Genomic DNA, 20115 nt, shown 5'->3' on the forward strand with positions numbered 1-20115 from the left:
AGTCCCGTGCCACAAGTTCCAAGGTCAGCCTTCAACTCATGGTCGGCTAAAGGAAAGCTACTCACAAGTAGCTTACCTTGGCCTTGTTCAGATTGTTACACAAGGAAGGACGGATCAAGTCCCAAAAATTCCTTGTGTCAAAGCTGCTCCCTTAATGGACCAATCCAGAGTCTTTAAGCGCCTCAAGAAAAAATAGCTGAGGGGTTTGCTGGTTTGCAAAAAGGCCTTGATCTTTAGTCTTGGGAGGCCCCAATATCTTCATTTTTGCAAGAATTGGGCCTGAAAGGGAATATTGCAGGCATCAGGCAAAGGTACCAACATAGATCTTAGAATAAAATGCAAGAAAAGGGGAGTTGGTGCACGTTCATTGGAGGATATTGAAGCTGCTCGAAGCTGCCCAGGTCCAGAAGTGGATGACTATAAATACCAAGACAGAAGGCCTTGCTAAAGGTCCATGACCTCAAGAGCAAACGGCTTATGCAATCACATTTTCATTTCTTGTAATCAATGCTTGTACTTACTCCAAAGTAGTTTAAGTTTTTATCACAATCTCCTTGTATCCAAACTTCATTAGAACGCTAATGGAGTTCGTTTGATTCAAGTTCAACCCTATTTTATCTTTCTTTCCATTTTACTAGCAACGGTTAGAAATTTCTACGTCCTTATCCCACAAAGGGGAACAACGAACCATCTTGAGGCCTTATCCTTTGGGCCAAGCGCAATCACTTACTTTTAAGTTAGATTTTGAGGCACAAAGGCCTTAAAAACAATTTGGACTGCAATTCAGTCCTGGCATGCCCGCAACACTAGCTGATTTGGTTTTGCACATTTTTGTGGAGAACAGACCCGCACAATAATTTTTTCCAACTGAACTGCTAACCGTTCATCTAACTACATGGCTCTCAAAAGGTTAGCTTCAGATTATATAGAAGTTGCTCGCAAATCCTTATAGATTATATATTACAAAACCACACATTGTGTTACATGCTCAACATTCAATTTATTCAAGTGATCAAACCTGTGTAATTAACAAACAAATCCCGAGAGATAAAATTGTAGAAGGAAAACGTACGAAGTGAAAAAACCCGATAAGGCCAACATGCACCACCTATCTAATCTGTCTCCCAAATGTCTGAATCTCAATTGAGAAGGTACGTAGAGGTGAAGAAGAAGTGCAGGGTCCATCAGTGTTCTGACGTACTCTGAATTTGGCCATCACTTGTATCAATATAAAAGCTTTTTGGAAGCACAATCATCATTGCCTTCAGGTTCATTTACTGATAGTAGGCATCTGGATCGGGAACCAACAATGACTCGGGGACAGTTCTTGCTTCAAGCATGCTAACAACCAAAGACATAGCAGGCCTAACTGCTGGTGACGTGTTGGCGCACAGAAGAGCTACATTCATCATCACCGTTGCCTCTATTTTGTTGAAGTCTGAACCCAACCTAGGATCCACTAGCTCCATCAAATTCCCCTTCTTCTTCAAGACTAGTGCCTACAGAAACACCTTCCCTATGTTAGAACTCGAGTACCTAATGTGCATGGGTTTTTACTTGAAGAAGCTTCGTTTCAATGGAGGTAAAAAACATGACGGTACTGTATCACTAACAAGAAGGTAGACATTACTGCTATGATGCACAGACAGTATGTGGCATATCTCTTTACTGTAGGACATAGCTCGGACTTGTGTGTCATGTGTTAGTGAAAACACACAGGACAAATCTGAAGACAAGTAGAAACGCCATTGATTATATATACGTATGCTCATAATAGAGCTCCAACAATAACTTTGAGGTTCGTGGATGAGGTTAGCAAGTTGTTCTTCACTGCATTGTGATGCTAATGAGTTGCTCTAGTGTCTTGAATCTTGTTAAAAATAATGTATTTTATAGTTAGCGGGGCTTAGTGGGAAGTTAATCAACAAGGGGGCTCTGAGGCTATCCATAGCCCTGAAATCCAAACCCCACCCCTCGTGGGACTCGAACCTTGTTCTCCATGAAGGGGGGACATGAGCAAACCATCTCACCAAGCATGGTTTCTCTATTTTGGGTGGTTTATGCATGTTCGATTCATTAATGTGTTCGCCGTATCCCTGTGTTCGTATCCGAACCCAGTTTTTCGAAAAATGCCATTGTCCTTGTCCATATCCATTTCAATGTGCTCCCCATTTGCATGCAGGAGTCCCATGTCTGTGTCCGTGCCTCTAAGCATCACTATTACTTTCCAATTTTTTTTTTCCCGATAAGTCTATTACTTTCCAACTTGTTTAAGAAGGTTTCAAGTTATGTTCTTTGATAAGAGGTGTGTTGGAGTTTGTCTCATATCGGTTAATTGTTTCCTCCAAAACTAGTATATGGGCCTGGACGGCCTATTCACTCATTGCCAATTATTTTGAGTTGGATGCTTTAACATGGTGTATAGCCTTTCTCCCAAAGCAGAGCAGCAAAATGAGTAAAGACTTAAGTCATGTTCCAACAATTTGATATTTGTATGAGTCTCATGATAGAGTCTCGATTCCTACATCGTGGTTATATGTTGACAAGAGATGTAGACGTATCAGGTAACAAAAAATGCAAGATTAGAAAGAGATGGATCAACATACCCAATCAAGAAGATATAAACAGTCCTCTTGTGCTATGTAACCAGTGATGCTTCTCCCACTAACAATCTCTAATGCGACTATTCCGAAGCTATAAACGTCTGCTTTGTCAGTCAAGTAACCACGCATAGCATATTCAGGTGCCATATATCCGCTGCATGTAAGCAATTGTCACATAAAATTTTGCTATGTGCATGATTTAAAGTCCGATACATTATATTCTTATCTATAGGGAACATCATAAAATCAGTTGGAGCCTTATCTCACAAGAGGTTACCAGTGTTTATGATGTAAGCAATTGTCACATAAAATTTTGCTATGTGCATGATTTAAAGTCCGATACATTATATTCTTATCTATAGGGAACATCATAAAATCAGTTGGAGCCTTATCTCACAAGAGGTTACCAGTGTTTATGGTCAGCACACCTAATAACTACTATAGCTGGGAAAAAAAATCTTTTTATCAGCAACAAAAAACAAAAAGTATGGAAGTAAGAATGAAGAAACTATATATAACAAAAATATAGCATGGACTTTGAATGAAGTGTGGGGACTCACTAGGTTCCAGCAATTCTGGTGCTGATGTGGGTATTGTCCTCTTCATCAAGTTTGGCCAGACCAAAATCAGAAATCTTTGCGTTAAGATTCTTATCAAGCAGCACATTAGTGGCCTTGATATCTCTGTGGACAATCTTAAGTCTTGCTTCTTCATGGAGATAAGCCAAACCCCTAGCTATGCCAATGCAGATCTTGTACCTTGTCAACCAATCCAATTGCAACTGGCATCCTTCTGGGCCTTCAAATCACCAAATAAACATGCATACAGACATACTAGTCAGCTAAAAGTCGGAATTTTGGGAGAATTTCCGTTCAAACTTTTTAAGGGAGCTAAGAAGTTGCAAGTCCCAAACTCCCAAAAGGAATTGATGAAGAGCGACGAAGCGAGTTGTGTGATGCGGAATGTTAATGTCCTAGTCGCCGGAGTTTTCTTTTTATTTCCATTAGGCTAAATGTTTGCTTTTATTTCCATTAGGGTTATGAGTCTATGAATAAGATGTTCAGCAATGTTAAGACTTGATTAATGAGAATTCGAGATCGAATTAAGGTTTTGACCCTTGTGTGGGCCTCTCTCCCTTTCTCTCTCTTTCTTGTCTGCCATCATTGTGCGTACAAAATATCTGTGTGCGTGGATGCTATTCTATGGAAGGCAGTTAAAAATAAGGTTTTAAAGTTTACCAAACAAAGCACGAGCAAGACTGTTGTTTTCCATGTACTCGTATACCAGCAACAATTGATTTCCCTCGATACAACATCCATATAGTTTTACAAGATGAGAGTGCTGCAAAGCAGAAATCATTCCTATTTCATTCACAAACTCCCGATTTCCTTGCTTCGATTTGGAAGACAGCTGCTTTACAGCAATTACAGTGCCATCTGATAGAAGTCCCTACAGTTTTCATATTAGACAGAGAATGCATTATGATAGTTAGATGTGATGATGAATCTGGGAAGAGCAACCTACATGTAGAATACCTTATATACAGAACCGAAACCCCCTTCTCCAATCTTGTTAGCATCATCAAAATTATTTGTGGCAGCTTTAATTTGCCTCAAGGCAAATGAACCAGTCTGCAAGTCTAGACCCTTCAGATCTGTGGAAGAAGCCAAAAAAGATAAGTAGCGTTCATACGACAAAAAAAAAATGACAAGCGATTATCCTGATTGCTAGTGAAAGTGCTAAATGGTTTGATATCTGAACAATACTATCATCTAACAAGTTTAGATGCATGAAGACATTAGTGTAAGATTACATAATGGTGAAGGGACAAAAGATTTGAATAAATACCGAGAAGTATGTAATAAGTTAGAAAGATTAAAATGGACATGGTAAGAAAATAGCTATTTAGCACCATTTTAAGGTATGCAAATACCTTGTTCCATGTTGTCTTTGCGGTTTAGAAAGCCTCTCCACCAAAAAGTACTGAGAAGCAGGATGATAGCAAAGGCTACTGCAGCCACGATCCCAACCACAATGCCTGCAGATATTCTTTTTGTATGTTTTGGTGGCGGTACATAATCTGCATGGAGGAGGGAAAAAATTAAACACAAACGAGATGATATTAGTGGTCTTTACTTAGCACAATGGCAAGCACTATTTGCGTCAAAAAATTTGAGGTAAGGCTTTTAGGTATATCCCTACTACCTCTCCCAGACCCTATAAGAGCAGGAGCGCGCTTTGTGCACTGTGATGACCACTAAGATGATACTGTTATGGTGACCAACCGTTGAAACCAATTTATTAACACGAAACAAATGAAACAATATTTGATGCAGGACGATTTAAAAAATGAAATAAAGGATAATAAAACCCTAGGTATCCCCAAGCCTAAGGACCCCAGGGCATCCATGTGCCTAAAGAAGTAATGATATCCCTGTACCAAAACCATAATCAAACTCATATATTTCATCAACTGACTTAAACATCATATATAGAATCCTTAAAGAGCCTCTTCCAAGATAATAAGAGGATAATGATAAGAAACCTAACCTAGACTCAAAATAGGATAACTTCCAAAATAACAACTTAAAACTACTCAGGAAAATGCTAAAAACTACAGTAAATAGACAACTACACCAGGATTAATATCCTCCAGGATCATAGGCAAATAACTTGTGGGGCCCATGGAGTTCGCCTTCCCAATCTTTATCAATAATAGTACTAACACTCCAAATTGAAAAAAGTTCTCTAATTCCAGGAGAAACGCGTCACACATGTATTGATGCATTTTGAAAAACGTCTGAAACCTTTTAGCCAGCATCCTATCAAAACTGCTCGGATGAAGCCCTTCCCGGTCATTTTTTTCACTGATTTCTCGTGGGGACCCTTAAAATCACGTTGTGCACACATTGAACGGTTCGGATTTTCAAAATTTGATCGGGAAATGAAAGTCCCGCATTTTAACAAAGTGAGGGATCCCTCACTTGATAATTTGTGTGTGTGTGTGTGTATATATATATATATATATATATATATGTCAAATTCAAAGTGAATTCGACCCCAGAATTGCTTGGATGTGATCAATTTTTTTATTAGGGTATTGAATAGTTACAGGAAAACAATTGAAGTGGGATAAGGTAATCATGAAACTTTGACCAATGTATCTTTTGCAGTTCGTAACTTCGTACGATTTGTTGACCTTAATTCATTAACAATAGACAGGTGAGATGCCCGGAGAGTTGAAACTATGGTTATCCAAATTAACACTTAAATTTAAATTGTGTAGTTAAACATTCAATTGCAACCAAGGCATAAAGGCATAACCATTTGTCTAATGAACATGACAAGATATCCGTTTGTGCCATGATCTAGTTATATATTTCTAGAGCAAAGCAATGAAAATCAGGTTAGCAAAAATATGTTCCATTATGGTAATGGGAATTCATAATGAACGTAATTAGTAATCACCAACCACCGACAGTTTTACCCGTGAATAGAGTTCATCTCTTAACATCCAAAACTTTTGAAAAGAGAAAACACAAAAGGTCAAAGGAACATTTCATACGATATATATGATCAATAGTTTCCATATGGTTCCCCATTGGCCCGCCATGAAAAAGGACTTACTTTTCCTTAACTCATCTCCTTAAAGACAACCACCGAGTAGCACGTTTAAAAGCTGTGCATACATTTTCTGTTCCTAACATATTATCACAAGAAGTCACAAGAACTTGAAGTTCAAAGGAGTTCGATTCAGCTTACCAAGCTTGTTCACAGAAATAGCTGAAATGAGAGGACCATAAACTCCTCTAGTGGGGATACCGGTTGTCCCTTTTCCGGCCCAATACAAGCGGATCTCCAGTGTACCATGAGTCACTACTGCAGTATAATTTTTTATGATTGCCTGGCCAATGCCACCTGCTTCATCTGCTATGTTAAAATCCTTCTGCTCCAGCTTTCCCTAAAACAATTTTCTTACAAGGTCATATGTAATTTTGTTAAGCTTTCTTGATTTTTAAAAACTATGGAACGTCACATCCATGAGAATGAAGTACTTCCTCCGGCGCTTATTGTTAGTCCTCTATTCCCATTTGGGATGTCCTAATTAAAACATTGTTCCTCCTCAACAAGTCACAGGAAAATATATTTACTGGGGATAAAAGTACTAACGAATGAGAATAAAAGGGTATTGCTGGAACTAATGCTATGAACTATGAGTTCAACGACACAATAGCATGCTCCCTCAAAAAGTTGCATCTCTCAAAAGGGACTAGCAGAATGGGACGGAGGGAGTACAAGATTGCCGGAAAATCCCATCTTCTCCTAAAAATCAACATAATCTGCATGAAACTTTTGGGTTCATGAAGCATGATTCAGCTTTGATTTGCCACTTTGCTAACTCAGGGGCTCCGGAAACTGCCCCCGTTACCTAGACAAGGGCATTATGGTAATTGGTGATGGTAAATCCCCAGGTTTATACAATGTACTATATGTAACCGATGTAACTAGTACATTCATTCGTACATTAAATTTTTTTTTTTGAAACGGCAAAATATTATTAAGAGAAACTCGATAATGGGTACATCGAGGGAGGAGGGGGAAAAAGAGAAGCGGAAAGAAAGGGGGGAACTTCCAACACTAAGTGGAGAAGCCAAAAGAAATACAAATTGGAATTCAGTCACCACTACAATGCCAAAACACTACCAGCTTGATCTATCAACCACCTATCAAACTAATTTCTAGAAACAGCACTTCTAATCTTGAAAAGCTTCCAACCCACAAACGTATTTTCATCATCCCAAAGTATGTGAGACAGCCATGCTGGTGAAAACTGGTGAGCCATGGATGTACCCCATCCACAGCTTGATTTGTGTCATACTTTTCTGTTTGTGTTCCTTGCTTTATTTATTCTTCGAGTGATTGTGTGCGTACCCACACACTTAACAGTACCTATTCCTTATTTATCTTCTCTTTCAGCATGACAAACAAGACATTTTTAATAATAATTTTTTTATTCTTCTTTTGTTGGTCTTTTATGCTTCTTTTGTTCTTGTCTTCTAATTTAATAAAGAATAAGTTTTTTACAACTTACCGAAAGATTTGTTAGAATCTAATCCAACAGGTTTTCTCAGTCAAAACAGGATCCTCAGAGATATAAAAGATACAAAAATGTATATTTTGCTTCACAACTTAGAATCTAATTGATTTTGTTTAGTATATTGCAAGAATATCCGAGAAAAGAAAAAAAAAAAAACGGAAAATGAAACTTACCTGAATGTAAATATCAAATATGCGTCTTCCCAGGCTGCTATATGCACTGCCATCATTAAACATAATTTCTGCAAAATGAAGGTTTACAGTGTAGCTTCCATTTACCAGGCAGAACCCATAATACGTCAGTGATATGGGCGAAATCCGTGCATCCACGTACAATGGCGTTTCTTTCACAGAAATTGTTGGTAGCAGTGACGACTTAACAGAATCTCGGTTGTGATCATTGTCCAAGAAGTTGCCAGTGCTACTAAACGCCCAGTTGGTTTTACTTTGGTAGAACTTTGAAGGCCTAGCTGGATCTCCATCAGATTCATACGTCATATTTCCACCAAGAGATACTTCTTTACCACCACAATTTATGTAAAATGAAGACCAATCTGATAAAACATAACAAGATCATGTCTACCGTTTAATAAACAGCACAGGCCTTTCTAAAAAGAGGCTGTGCCCATATTGAACAACAAAGGTTCTTCTACACTCCAAGTCCAATATATGGGTTTGACAAATAGGTTTTAGATTTTGAGACACATCATGGAAGCTCCTAGCACATTATGTACGCAACGCAAGCACATCATAATAGAAACCACATCTAGACAGTAATCGGCAATAAGACAGTTACCTCTGGAGGCTTGAACTCTAGCCTTTCTTCAGAAAGTACAAACAATTAGAGAGAGAGAGAGAGAGAGAGAGAGAGAGAGAGAGAGAGGATGATTTCGCTCAGATTTCCATGTCAAGAGACACTTTTCATGGACATTTTCTGTGCATTTCAAGAATCGAACCATCCGAAAATGATATAACAACATTGTATCTGTGTTATAAATGTAGTATAACTATATTTAACATATTTCTAGAATTAGCTTCTACAATAGGCATATTTGGTTGCACGTTTTATAAGTTTCAATCAAGGTCTGCATTTCAGAGATAAATAGAAAACGATAAATGTAGTCCATTTTAACATCCTTAGTGTTAGACAAACTACTTTTTAGATTTGTCATGTCCCGATATTCATGTCAAGTTGGTTGCATGTCCCATGACCAATGGCGGTCCTAGGATTTGCTTCACGTGGGGGCACATTATACTAATAACCTTAAGAAAAAATTGAAATTAAGTGCAAAGGGACAAACCATGGAGTATTGAATTGTAAATTTCATTCATTGGGTAAAAACCAAGTAAAGAAATGAAGGCCTAATTTTCCCAAACAATCAAGAAATATATTACGAACCTTAAAAGAAAATAATAAAAAGTCCTAAATTATGTAGCCCTAAATTAAAACTCCTTTCAATAAAATGTTACTTTTGCCATGTAGCCCCAAATTTAATTGATGTTTGGTGAGGAAAACGGTGAGGTGACGGGTGACGACCACAGAAACGAGCGATCGGCAATGACAAAGTAAATCAAGTGTCGAGCGAGTTCTCCCCATTGAGTTATTTGTGTGGGTTTCTTGTTCTCCCACTCATTTTTGCCAAACCCCGACCCCCCACCCCCCCGCCCGATTTTTGCATAAAAAATGAACTATAAATTAAAAAAAAAAAGAACAGAAAAAGGGGTGGGGTGGGGTGGGGTGGGGGCACGTGACCCCACATGCCCCTTTCTCGGTCCGCCACTGCCCATGTCTATGTCTATGCCTATGCTAATTACGGCTTTCTTTATAGTTCAAATGACAACATTAATTACCCAGAGCTATGACATCAAATAGCAGTCTACAAAATAAAAATATTTGTAACTTACTTCGTTCGCAACGAAAGCTTCTCAAGCTCAAACAGGAGACATTTCCACTGGAAAAACAATGAGATCTTGAATTATTCAGCAATTATACCTTGAGCTTCTAGGAGAGATGCAAACAAAAGGAAATAAACTATAGCGATAATACCATGATCAAGCTTCTTAAAAAGGTTAGGAACTTACGACAAATTACCCTTTGAAGAGCTTCCAAACAAGTTCCTGTAGTGAAATGGAGAAAGTGAAGACCTCACAGAAGATTTTTATCGTATTATATTGACTGAGTCATAAGATCTTACTTATTCCTCTGTTGGCAATCTTGGGACGTCCCAAAGCTAAAGTTGTTATATGAAAGATCACTGCAGGAAGAATTCACACCGTGATTTACCCATTAGTTGAATGTCACGAAAGATAGGAATACGTTTATGCATTTCAGCAGATAACATAATTAGAACGAAAGTAACAGCTTGGCCTTCTAATCAAGTAATTTTGCTCTTAAGTTTTTTCTCACCAACAATATCAGCCTTCAGGGTAGAAAATATCAGCCTTCAGGGTAGAAAGTACAAAACATAAAATTGTTGACTTCCCATTCAATTTATCTAGTGTACTAGAATTGTTAACCCAGCTACTCCCTCTGTCCCAAATTCTTTGTCCGGTCCGCAAAACGGAGTGTTAAAAATAATGCAATTTTTTCAAGAAAAAATTAAAATTTTTTTTACAAATTAAAAATACTCATTGATATCTAGTAAGTTGTCGAAAAAACTTTTGATTTTTTCTTGCAAAAATTGTATTATTTTTAACACTCCATTTTGCGGACCGAACAAAGAATTTGGGACGGAGGGAGTATTTAATTTAATCACTCGAAATCTCAAGGGCCGTATTGTTGTATATCTGTCAATGCCTTCTAACATTCTGATGCCTTCTAACCCCGCTATTTAATTTTGTTGAACCAAAACACACACACACATACATGCGAATTGAAAACAGTAAAGAATCAACACACAAAATATAGGTGGTTCTCTGCACTCCTCAACCCACGGGCTTTCAGCCTAGTCCCCTTCACTGGATTCGTGATGGGCTAGTTGTCGTCGCTCCGCTCCACTCTTTCTGCTCCGGCAACTGGTCTCTTTCTAAAACTTCTTAGTATCTCTTCATATTAAAATATGAGTCAAAAGTTCTAACAAATTTAATCACTCAAAATCTTAAGGGCCGTATTGTTGTATATCTATCAATGCCTTCTAACATTCTGATGCCTATTTTAGTTTCCGCTATAGCTAATTATGCAAATGAGAACCGTTATCCAAAAATGCATTTGAGATATTCTCAAGAGAACTAAAGCTCAATTAGAAACTAGGAATGCATTCTTTCATAGAATGACCAAGACCATAAGGTATTACTCCAATCTACATCTTCAGACACTAAATGGTTTATGGATAAAAAATGCACTTCACACCCACCAGAAAGGCCAAACGCAAAGAAAACTAATACGTAATTCACAGTGTGACAGCAGGAGAATTGAATATTGCATAACATAGACAGGATAAAAAGTAGTTTAGGCAGCTAACTTACATGTAATTTGAAGTTTCCAGCATCCAATGAGGCACAGGTCCACTTAGCAAGTTCCCAGTTAAATACCTACAACAAAAACCAGTCTTAATGATTCCCTCTTGCTATGTGCTTTTTCACGTACAAGAGCACAGTATTGTGGCAACAAATAAATCATTAATCATACAATTATCTATGTTAACAATGCAAGCGTTTCCAAATGGAACACTTGACACATGGACTTTGACACACTATCTTGCTGAATTTTGCTCCAAGTTTGGCTTTGCAAGCCTAAATCCTACTTTTAGCCCGGATACAAACTTACAACCAAGTTTGGCTTTGCAAGCCTGAATCCTACTTTTAGCCTGGATACAAACTTACAACCATATTGAGCATGATCAATTGATAAGAGTGTGGACAATTGTTTTTAGTTGAAAACTAACTTCTTCTTCATCAAATAAGGAATCCATTCTTCCCTTGAAATTATCTGTTATAAAAAAAGAGTCGTTGATAAACTGACCCAAGTCCCTGTGTTGAATATGAACCCTAGGTTTCGATTAAAAAGGAGAGACTGAATCGGAAACCCTAATCCCTTCTCTCTCCTGTTGACAAAACCTTTTAATTGTTTTTTAGTTAATCGTAGTTTAATCTTAGTTCAAATCATCAAAATCCAACTTCCTTTTGATTTTAGAATTAATTTAGAAAGTAATTGAAAGTATTGCAACTTAGCTTTTACTCCATGCGAACTAGGGCTGTCCATTTGTCCGACCGACCCGACAACCCGACCAGGAAAAAATGCAACGGACGATTCTAATCGGGTAGATAGGACGGTTTCGGGCCCAGAAACTGAGAATTTCGTTTTTGTCGGTCAGGCGTCGGGTGCAACAGATAATTTCTCCACCGACTTGACCCAACCGAAAATATATAAGGAAAAAAAACCCTAATTTCATTCGGTCTAAACTCTCCTACCCTATTCTCTCAAACGCCTCCTCTCTCTCTCCAGTCGAGATTGCGCCTCCTCCTCCTCCTCCTCCTCCTCCTCCTCTCTCTCTCTCTCTCTCTCTCTCTCTCTCTCTCTCTCTCACCAGTCAATCCCCTCCCCTCTCTCTTATACTCAAACGGTACGACCTCGATTCAGCAACTCTAGCGAATCGGCGATCTTTCTCTCCAAGTCTCCGTCGACAGTGGCTCCGTCGATCGTCGCTGTTTTGGTCTTCTTCTTCCTTGATCGACAACGAAGGTGATCTGTCGACGACGACGCCGTTCTTGAAGGACTTGTTGAATCAGCAATTTTTAAAGGACTTCTTCCTTCATCTATGTAATCCGTATGTAACTATATATGTATTTTTATTTTGGAAGTGAAAGTGAAGTTCTTGGATATGGAATTCGATCTCTCACTCCTAACATTTCTGTATGAAGCCTCTCTTTTTGTTTTTTTTGAATCCAACACCCAACCGAACCCGACATTTCCAACCCGACAACATTTCAGCCGTAGCCCGACCAATGGTTCAGTCAGTCTCGGGTGCACATTTCAATAATCCGACTAAAGTCGGGTTGGGTCCAACCCGACCCGAATCTGACCAAATCTGACCGCTGGATAGCCCTAATGCGAACGATCCTGGACTTAACCACTGTTCCTTGAAATACTAGTTAATTCTTGTTTTATAAATTATATTTTTGGTACAGAAATGACAGACCAACCCTCCTCATCATAGACGATATGAAACATACCTAATTTAGCCTCAAAAGTGACTCTCTTTTTGTTGTACATGCAAAATGGGAGAATTCCTTTCTTTTCTTCTTTATTGCAAACAGAAGTTATAGCTTTCTTAGAATCTATAGTGTTTTAGCTCTTCAGGAGGATCACCAAGGGCCTAATTAGCTACTTCTTGATTATCATGTTACAGGTGTTGAATAGTTGGATAGATAAGGGTGCATGGTTCCTTTGGGCCGCTATCCAGTTCTCCAATTCAATTAGCTATGGGGATAAATTAAGTTGTATGATCATTTTCAAATGGTACCAGCTAGCTAGTAAAATAAAGAATACAAGAAACTATATAAGATGTTTGTATCCATACATATTATAGATTGATGACAGACTAGCAAAAGTGCTCGGAATGTCCCCGCTTAGGTAGTTGAAGCTCAGGTCTCTGCAAGAAAAATTTTTAAATGTTAAAAAACAAAATCATTTTCATTTCTCACAAAGCTGGCATATGTTTCAAACTCTTCCATGAAGTGCCTATAGTCATATTCAACAAAAGTTGCGTCCATCATTACACTTGGTAGTTTATAAGAGTATTGTGCACAAATGAGTGGGATGAACTATCTATATATCAATAGCCTGTTATGAACTTCTGAGATATTCGAAGACACAAAGAATTCTCTGCAACACTATGGGGCAAAGGGCCTTTAAAGAGATGTTACCAGTTATATGAAATAAAAAAAGTGGAAGAGGGATATATTTACTAACAATAGTATTTTCAAGTTTGTCATAGTTCCAAGGTATTGAGGTAACGGTCCAATAATATTGCAACTCCTCAAAATCCTGCAACACAATCAAATCATACCACTTCAAATCAGCAACAAATTGGTACTATATCCTTTAAAGAGGGTTCCAAAGAAGGAATCAACTTACAATGTCTTCAGGCTTGTCAAATTATTAAGCGGGGGAAAAGATGCTTGGGAACCATTTAAATCACTGATTCTCCTGCATTTAAATAAGAAAGTACGATTAACCATACAATATTGTGGCATGCATAAAGGCCATGGGATTAGAGGGTTTTGCTTTCACTCACAAATCGGATAAATTTGTCAAAAGCCCAATGCCAAGAGGAATTGGTCCATCCAAACCACTACCTTGAATCACTCTGCATACATCAGGATTGAAACAGAAATGTGGTCATGTAAATATTCTAATGCTAAACCACCGTTGAATAAATCAAAACAGGTCAAACACTCACAATTTGTTGAGATTTACCCAGTTTTGGATGAAATTTGGCATCTTTCCAGTAAAGTGGTTGTCACCGATACGACTGCATCATACTAAGGAATTAATTGGTAATTCAAAGGAATTTCAAAAGCCATGCCTAATTTAAGAATTCCAAATTGTGAATTGAAAGAAAATGAACTTACAAGTCCTTCAAAGTGGTCAAGTTTGCAAGTTCTTCCGGAAGCTTCCCAGTAAAATAGTTTGAAGTCAAACGCCTTCAACAATAAAATGCAGCCAACCGGCCAGTGATCAATTGTTCTTAAAAATCTAGCGCCAATGTACATTTTCTCTAGTAGCCTATATAACATGGAATCTCAAAGTAATTACCCATGTCGGTCAAACTTTGGTAGGGGTGTGGGAGTGTATCCAACACTAGATCAGATCTCGATATTTCAATCCTCTAATTTTCATGATACTTTTCAAAATAGGAATTGCGTGTTGCTTTTTTTTATCCCATTTGATTTTAAGTACATTTGTCAAGAACTTCCCAACATATATTTGAGGAGACTAGAGTACCATGCATTATACATACAGAGGCCTCATTTGTCCCATATTATTTGTCCATTTCCGACATTTGAAAATTGAAAAAATAAATATAAGGAATCAACAAGTTAATGCATTTTGGTGAGAAAAATTACAAAACCGTACTCAGATAAGTACACTATTTGTTGATCGGATTGAAGACCCGAGTATCAAAAATAGACAATGTACAAACAACATGGTAGAGAGAGGGAGTAACTATGGAAGACCTATTTCCGTCCATACTAAAATGAACACATATCGCGATATCCTTAGATTTAAGCTTTAAAGTCTGAGGCTTAGACACACAATCACACCTGATATGATGTAAAATAGCTAAAAGCTAAAGTTGTTAGAGGAAGGAGGGAGGTGCATATGGCAATAAATGTCAACATTTTTCATGTTTGGGATCACATGAAAAGGCCATCCCTATAAAATGTGGCACTGCATCATTGGTGATTGCAAAATGGTCACTGACCCAATTGCAGTGGCACATCAGCACGTTGTATGATTGTAGTACCAATTGGTGCATTCGTAGACTTTCTCATATACAATGTAATGTTTGTTCAAAGAGATTGGTTTCATTTTGTTACTTCCTCCGTCCTAATTTACTTGTCCCAATTCTATTCTAATCGGATAAAAAAAAAAAGTTATATCTTTAAATTGATAATAAATTTTATATCAAATATGGATCTTATTTGATAGATCTCGATTAGCTTTATAATACAATATTTTCGAAATCACATTAAACATTATAAATTACAAGATATAATCAAATGAAAAGTGACACAAACTCCCAAAAAGGACAATTAAATTGGAACGGAGGTAGTATTTTCTAATGGTAAAAGTACACAAAGATCCCCTCAACTATCATTTTTTTCTCACAGAGACCCTCTTAACATTTAAAATCGCCATACAGACCCCTTCAACTATAGAGTGTTGCTACAGGGACCGGATTGGGGGGACCGAATTCGGACCGACGGCCGCCGGCGGGCCGTCTCCGGCCACCGGACGGCCGATCCGAGCCGTCCAAAAATTCTAAAAAAAAAAACCGAGGGGCCCCACGCGGGAATCAACGTCATCCGAGGTGTGTAGGGTGCTTGATCGGAGCACCCCTTTTCGTGTGTATATGTATACACACGAAAAGGGGTGCTCCGATCAAGCACCCTACACACCTCGGATGACGTTGATTCCCGCGTGGGGCCCCTCGGTTTTTTTTTTTAGAATTTTTGGACGGCTCGGATCGGCCGTCCGGTGGCCGGAGACGGCCCGCCGGCGGCCGTCGGTCCGAATTCGGTCCCCCCAATTCGGTCCCTGTAGCATTTTTGTCAACTATAACCGTTAACCAATAAGCACCCTTCTATCAAAATGATCGTTAAGATGAATAGGTCAGCGTGGACAATTTTTAGGGGTAGATTTGTCATTTCCCCTCATTCCGTTAACTGAGTTAACAAATTTTTCATTTCGAATTCCGACGAGGTGTTCTAGCTCTGATACAGACTACTGAAAACGTTAGCGCAATCGAGTATATCAAACATTGTAAAAAAAACTAAATAAAAACCAAAGCCAACATGGGTCTTACAATATCTCTAAGAGAGGAAGACTCCCAAGCTCCAAAGGAATGGATCCTGACAACTGGTTGAACTCCAGGTTTCTACAAAAATATCAAAATTCATACCCTAAGCAACAAAATCATTCAAAATTTTCACAAGCATGAACATGAATTGAAATGGGTGCACAGATTTTTGTTTACATAGTTGTAAGCGTGTTGATGTTTGCCAACTCTTTTGGGATTGGACCCGTTAATCGGTTTCCAAGGAGTTTGCTGCATTTTGAGAAATAAGGAACTAAGAACAAGAAAATCCTCAAGATACCATACATTGATAAACATGTAAGTATTCACATAGATCAACATACAGAACTGGTGATACATACATTTTTTCAAGTTTCATCATGGAACCCCATTCTGGAGGGATTGTACCGTTGATGTAGTTGCGAGTGAGATCACTGTGGGAAAAAGAATGCAAATCCTTGTCAAATACTAGTTAAAGTTTTTGATGGGTTTATTAGTAAAATAAAGGAAATGAGGGCAAAGAATTAGCCAAAATTATTACTCACTCCCATCCCCATCCTTAAGTCTCAATTAACACTTTTTTCCGTCCCAAAAAGATTGTCCCATATGAAAACTAAATAGGTAATGGATAAGGAATTTTCTCTTTTACCCCTTCATTTTTAAATTAATCGTACCAAAAATTAAGAAAAAATAATGATTGAAAGGTAAAATGAGAAAAATAAGTTTTCAAAAGTGCAATGATTGTATTCCCTTAATTAGTTGGAATTCTCAAAAGAGACTAAAGAATGAGGACGGAGAGAGTATAGTTTTATTGGATAAAATCTAATTTCATCATGTCAGGGCTGTAATGAAAATTCCTGCTAGATTTAAGGGACAATCACTGAAAGGGTGGTTAGTGTACTTTCTCTAATGTGAGGGGCGGAATTGTATTAAATCTAAATCTTGAGGGAGGTCATACTACCAAAAATTTAAAAAAAAATCACTAAAGACAAAAAATAATAATTAGAAACAACTGTCATTAATGTAATTGCTCTTGAATAATTACACTAAAAAAATTTGACGGAAAACCATATTGTATAGTACTGGTTATATTTATGACAAATTAATTTAAATCTTACCATATATTATGGGTATGACATGTGGGTTACTTACATATCTTCGAGGTAAGTGAGTCTCGTCAATTCTGGTGGGAGCATGCCCGAAAGATCCTGTGCTTTTAATGCTCTGCAGTTCACCAAGAATTGAGTGTGGTTGATTATTGAGCAAATAATTGTTTTTAAATTGGCTAATTTGTATTCTTTCTAACATTGTTTATATTTGATTAGGTTAATTCTAGTAGGAATAAGCATAGAATTCGACAATGTTTATCGATAGGACTGATAAACGAGCTGAGTTATTTGAAGTCGACTTTGTTTTGTTAAAAACTCGTTCAAGATCGATTTATTTCATAAACAAACATAAGCTTCAATTATTTTGAAAATTCACTTTAGATTTTGAAGAGGCCAGTACTCACCTTGTTTGACTCATGATTTATAAAAAGATTAAATTACCCAAAATCGAATTAATTAAAGCTCATTCAAAATGAACGATTCTAAATATTTTTAGATAGGAACTTAACGAGTTTTAGAAATAAGTTAAAATACTACTAAAACTCGTTAAGTTTCCTCTAATTTTGAGTTAAAGCAAGCTAAACCCTATAATTCAAACAAAAATTTGGGATCAACCAGATCTAAAAAAAATTACTGCAATAGTTCATATTTATAAAACTTGATGAGAAGATCACTCATGCCCAAAATAAGTTTTGATCGAAGCTCATTTGCTACATGAACAATCGTGTTATTGCTTGAACAAATGTGTGGTCAGAGTTTCAAACCAAATTTGCTACCCATTTTTTTCTTGCAAAAATGCTAGCAAAAAGATGTACCATCCAAATGACTTTTTGTGTGGTGATCTTCTCAACTAAATGAACTATTTTGGTCATTGTTCAGGTCCACAAAAGCTCAAGAGTTGAGAAGCATACTGAATCAAAGATCCCTCACATGATTTCTTATGTGACACAAAATGGGAGAACAATTTCTTTTGCAAGTCTTGTGTGTTTTTTAACGACCCTGCAAAAATCAAGTTCACTGGGCATTCGCATTCATTGAAATGAGTCATATTTGTGACAAGCGAAATAGAATCGTCTATTTCTCTTCAAACAAATATAATTCGACCAAGTATTTGCCATTTCCCAATATTCTTTTTTTTTTTGCATAGAATTGTTAAACACATCGAGGCTAACTTGATGAATGATTTGTATTATGAAATAAATTTAGACCACGAATGAATCTCATTTTGATCACATAGGAATCATACGATTGATCATCACGATCTTTGTCTCGAGAATATTAGACTGGATCCACTCAGTGCAAGAAAAAACAGAGTATGAGAGAGAGAGAGAGAGAGAGAGAGAGAGAGAGACATGCGAGTAATGTGGCAGACGGTGTCATTGCAAGGGGTACAGGTGACCGAATCCTCAAAACCATCTATGTTTTGGGTGTTATTGGTGAAAAAAGTACAGGGATCAGTACTGAAATCCCAATCAGTCTTCCCCAATGTCTTCCCAATTACCTTCAATGCTTCCACTGTAAAAATAAATTAAAAAAATTGTCTTGAAAAAAACCCACAATTTATTCTGTTGATAATTTCCAGAACCAATCTACAAACAAAATAGCACCACACTACATATCGGATATATAAACAGCCATTATTTTCCTATCTTATTCATTTTTGCTGAATGGGTTTTTTTTCTCCAAGAAAAATGATCTAATTTCCAGAAAATTATGAAAAAATTATAAGTTTCAAGAATCATCAACCAAACAAGTTTCCAAAAAAAAATTTGGGTAAATAAATCTGGAAAACAGAGCATAACAAAACAAAGGAAAACTTTTCTTCTTTTGTTTAATTTACTTGGCTTATGAGGTTAAGAACAAAATTAAAGAAAAGATATTTTCGACGAAATCTAGTTTCTTCTTTGCTTATTATCTAAAAGTTATGTTTGAAACTTGTAAAAGCCAAACCAAAGAAAAGAAACAAGAAAGAAATGGAATCTAAAACAGAGGAAACGAAAAGGGATATGGAAAACAATCAAGAAAAAGAAAGCTTAAATTTTTAATCTCTCTCATGAATAAATAAATAAAATTAAGTATGTTTGAATACCTTCATCAGCGGGAAGACGAGTGGCTCCAGAGGCGAAAGTTGTGAAGAAAACGAATAATATTCCAATAGCTAATGGAGCAAAATTTCGTGGGAACATCCTCATGTTCTGTTCAGAGAGGAAGGCTTGAGCTAGGATTGCACAGCGATTATATTTATATACATACTCCAGTATATTGGGAAAAAAGACTACTCCTATATTGGATCTTGTATACCTGACCCTACGGTTGGAAGACTAGTCTTTCTGTCTACCAGATTGACGAATACCTTGAGCTGGACTGACTGTGGGAGACGTTGAAAATGCCCAACATATATCAACGGAGACGCATCCTCAGACTGCGGAGCTTGGAGAAACCAGGCGGAAATAGGATAGAGAGGCGAGGAGGGTACCGTGGGGAGGAGAGGGGGGGAGGAGGGACCCCCCTCCTCCAAGCGGCGGCGGCTAGGTTTTTCCTCGGGTCCCTTGGAATTTACTATTAGAGAGGAGAGAAGCAAAGGGATCTCGTGGTTACCTAACAAGAGTCAAGATAGAGAGATTTTTAGGAAAATTAATCGGTACTTTTAGTGCGCAACAAATTTTTATATATTTTTTTCAATTGATATAATAGATCATTTTACATCCGATATGAAACATATAGTACAAATTCAAGACACTACATCAACGAAAAATGATTGGTTAGTCCTATTTTTTGTGAGGG

General features: G+C 37.4%; 1 protein-coding gene across 1 annotated transcript; it reads right to left on the reverse strand.

Moving 5' to 3' along the window:
* Positions 1-932: 932 nt before the first annotated feature.
* On the reverse strand, positions 933-19898 carry LOC131322423 (probable leucine-rich repeat receptor-like serine/threonine-protein kinase At3g14840). The gene is made up of 24 exons (XM_058353757.1): positions 19421-19898; positions 18684-18846; positions 17375-17446; positions 16585-16656; positions 16403-16474; positions 16232-16303; positions 14274-14345; positions 14102-14173; positions 13937-14008; positions 13777-13848; positions 13612-13686; positions 13220-13291; positions 11166-11231; positions 9896-9955; positions 9783-9818; positions 9606-9652; positions 7875-8254; positions 6366-6564; positions 4537-4683; positions 4139-4257; positions 3842-4052; positions 3164-3401; positions 2607-2757; positions 933-1499 (listed from the first exon to the last, which is right to left on the reverse strand). Exons 1-24 carry the CDS (start codon positions 19521-19523, stop codon positions 1275-1277), a joined length of 2868 nt encoding a protein of 955 aa, XP_058209740.1. The 5' UTR covers positions 19524-19898; the 3' UTR covers positions 933-1274.
* Positions 19899-20115: the final 217 nt, after the last annotated feature.

Source organism: Rhododendron vialii, chromosome 4a (assembly GCF_030253575.1).
Source record: "Rhododendron vialii isolate Sample 1 chromosome 4a, ASM3025357v1".
Taxonomy (NCBI): Eukaryota; Viridiplantae; Streptophyta; class Magnoliopsida; order Ericales; family Ericaceae; genus Rhododendron; species Rhododendron vialii.

Coding starts and splice junctions, on each gene's coding strand:
- LOC131322423 (XM_058353757.1), bottom strand. CDS start 19,523: ATGAGGATGTTCCCACGAAATTTTGCTCCATTAGCTATTGGAATATTA. Junction 14,009..14,101: donor TGGGTAAATCTCAACAAATT/GTGAGTGTTTGA, acceptor TGATGTATGCAG/AGTGATTCAAGGTAGTGGTT. Junction 3,402..3,841: donor TCTTGCTCGTGCTTTGTTTG/GTAAACTTTAAA, acceptor GGTGATTTGAAG/GCCCAGAAGGATGCCAGTTG.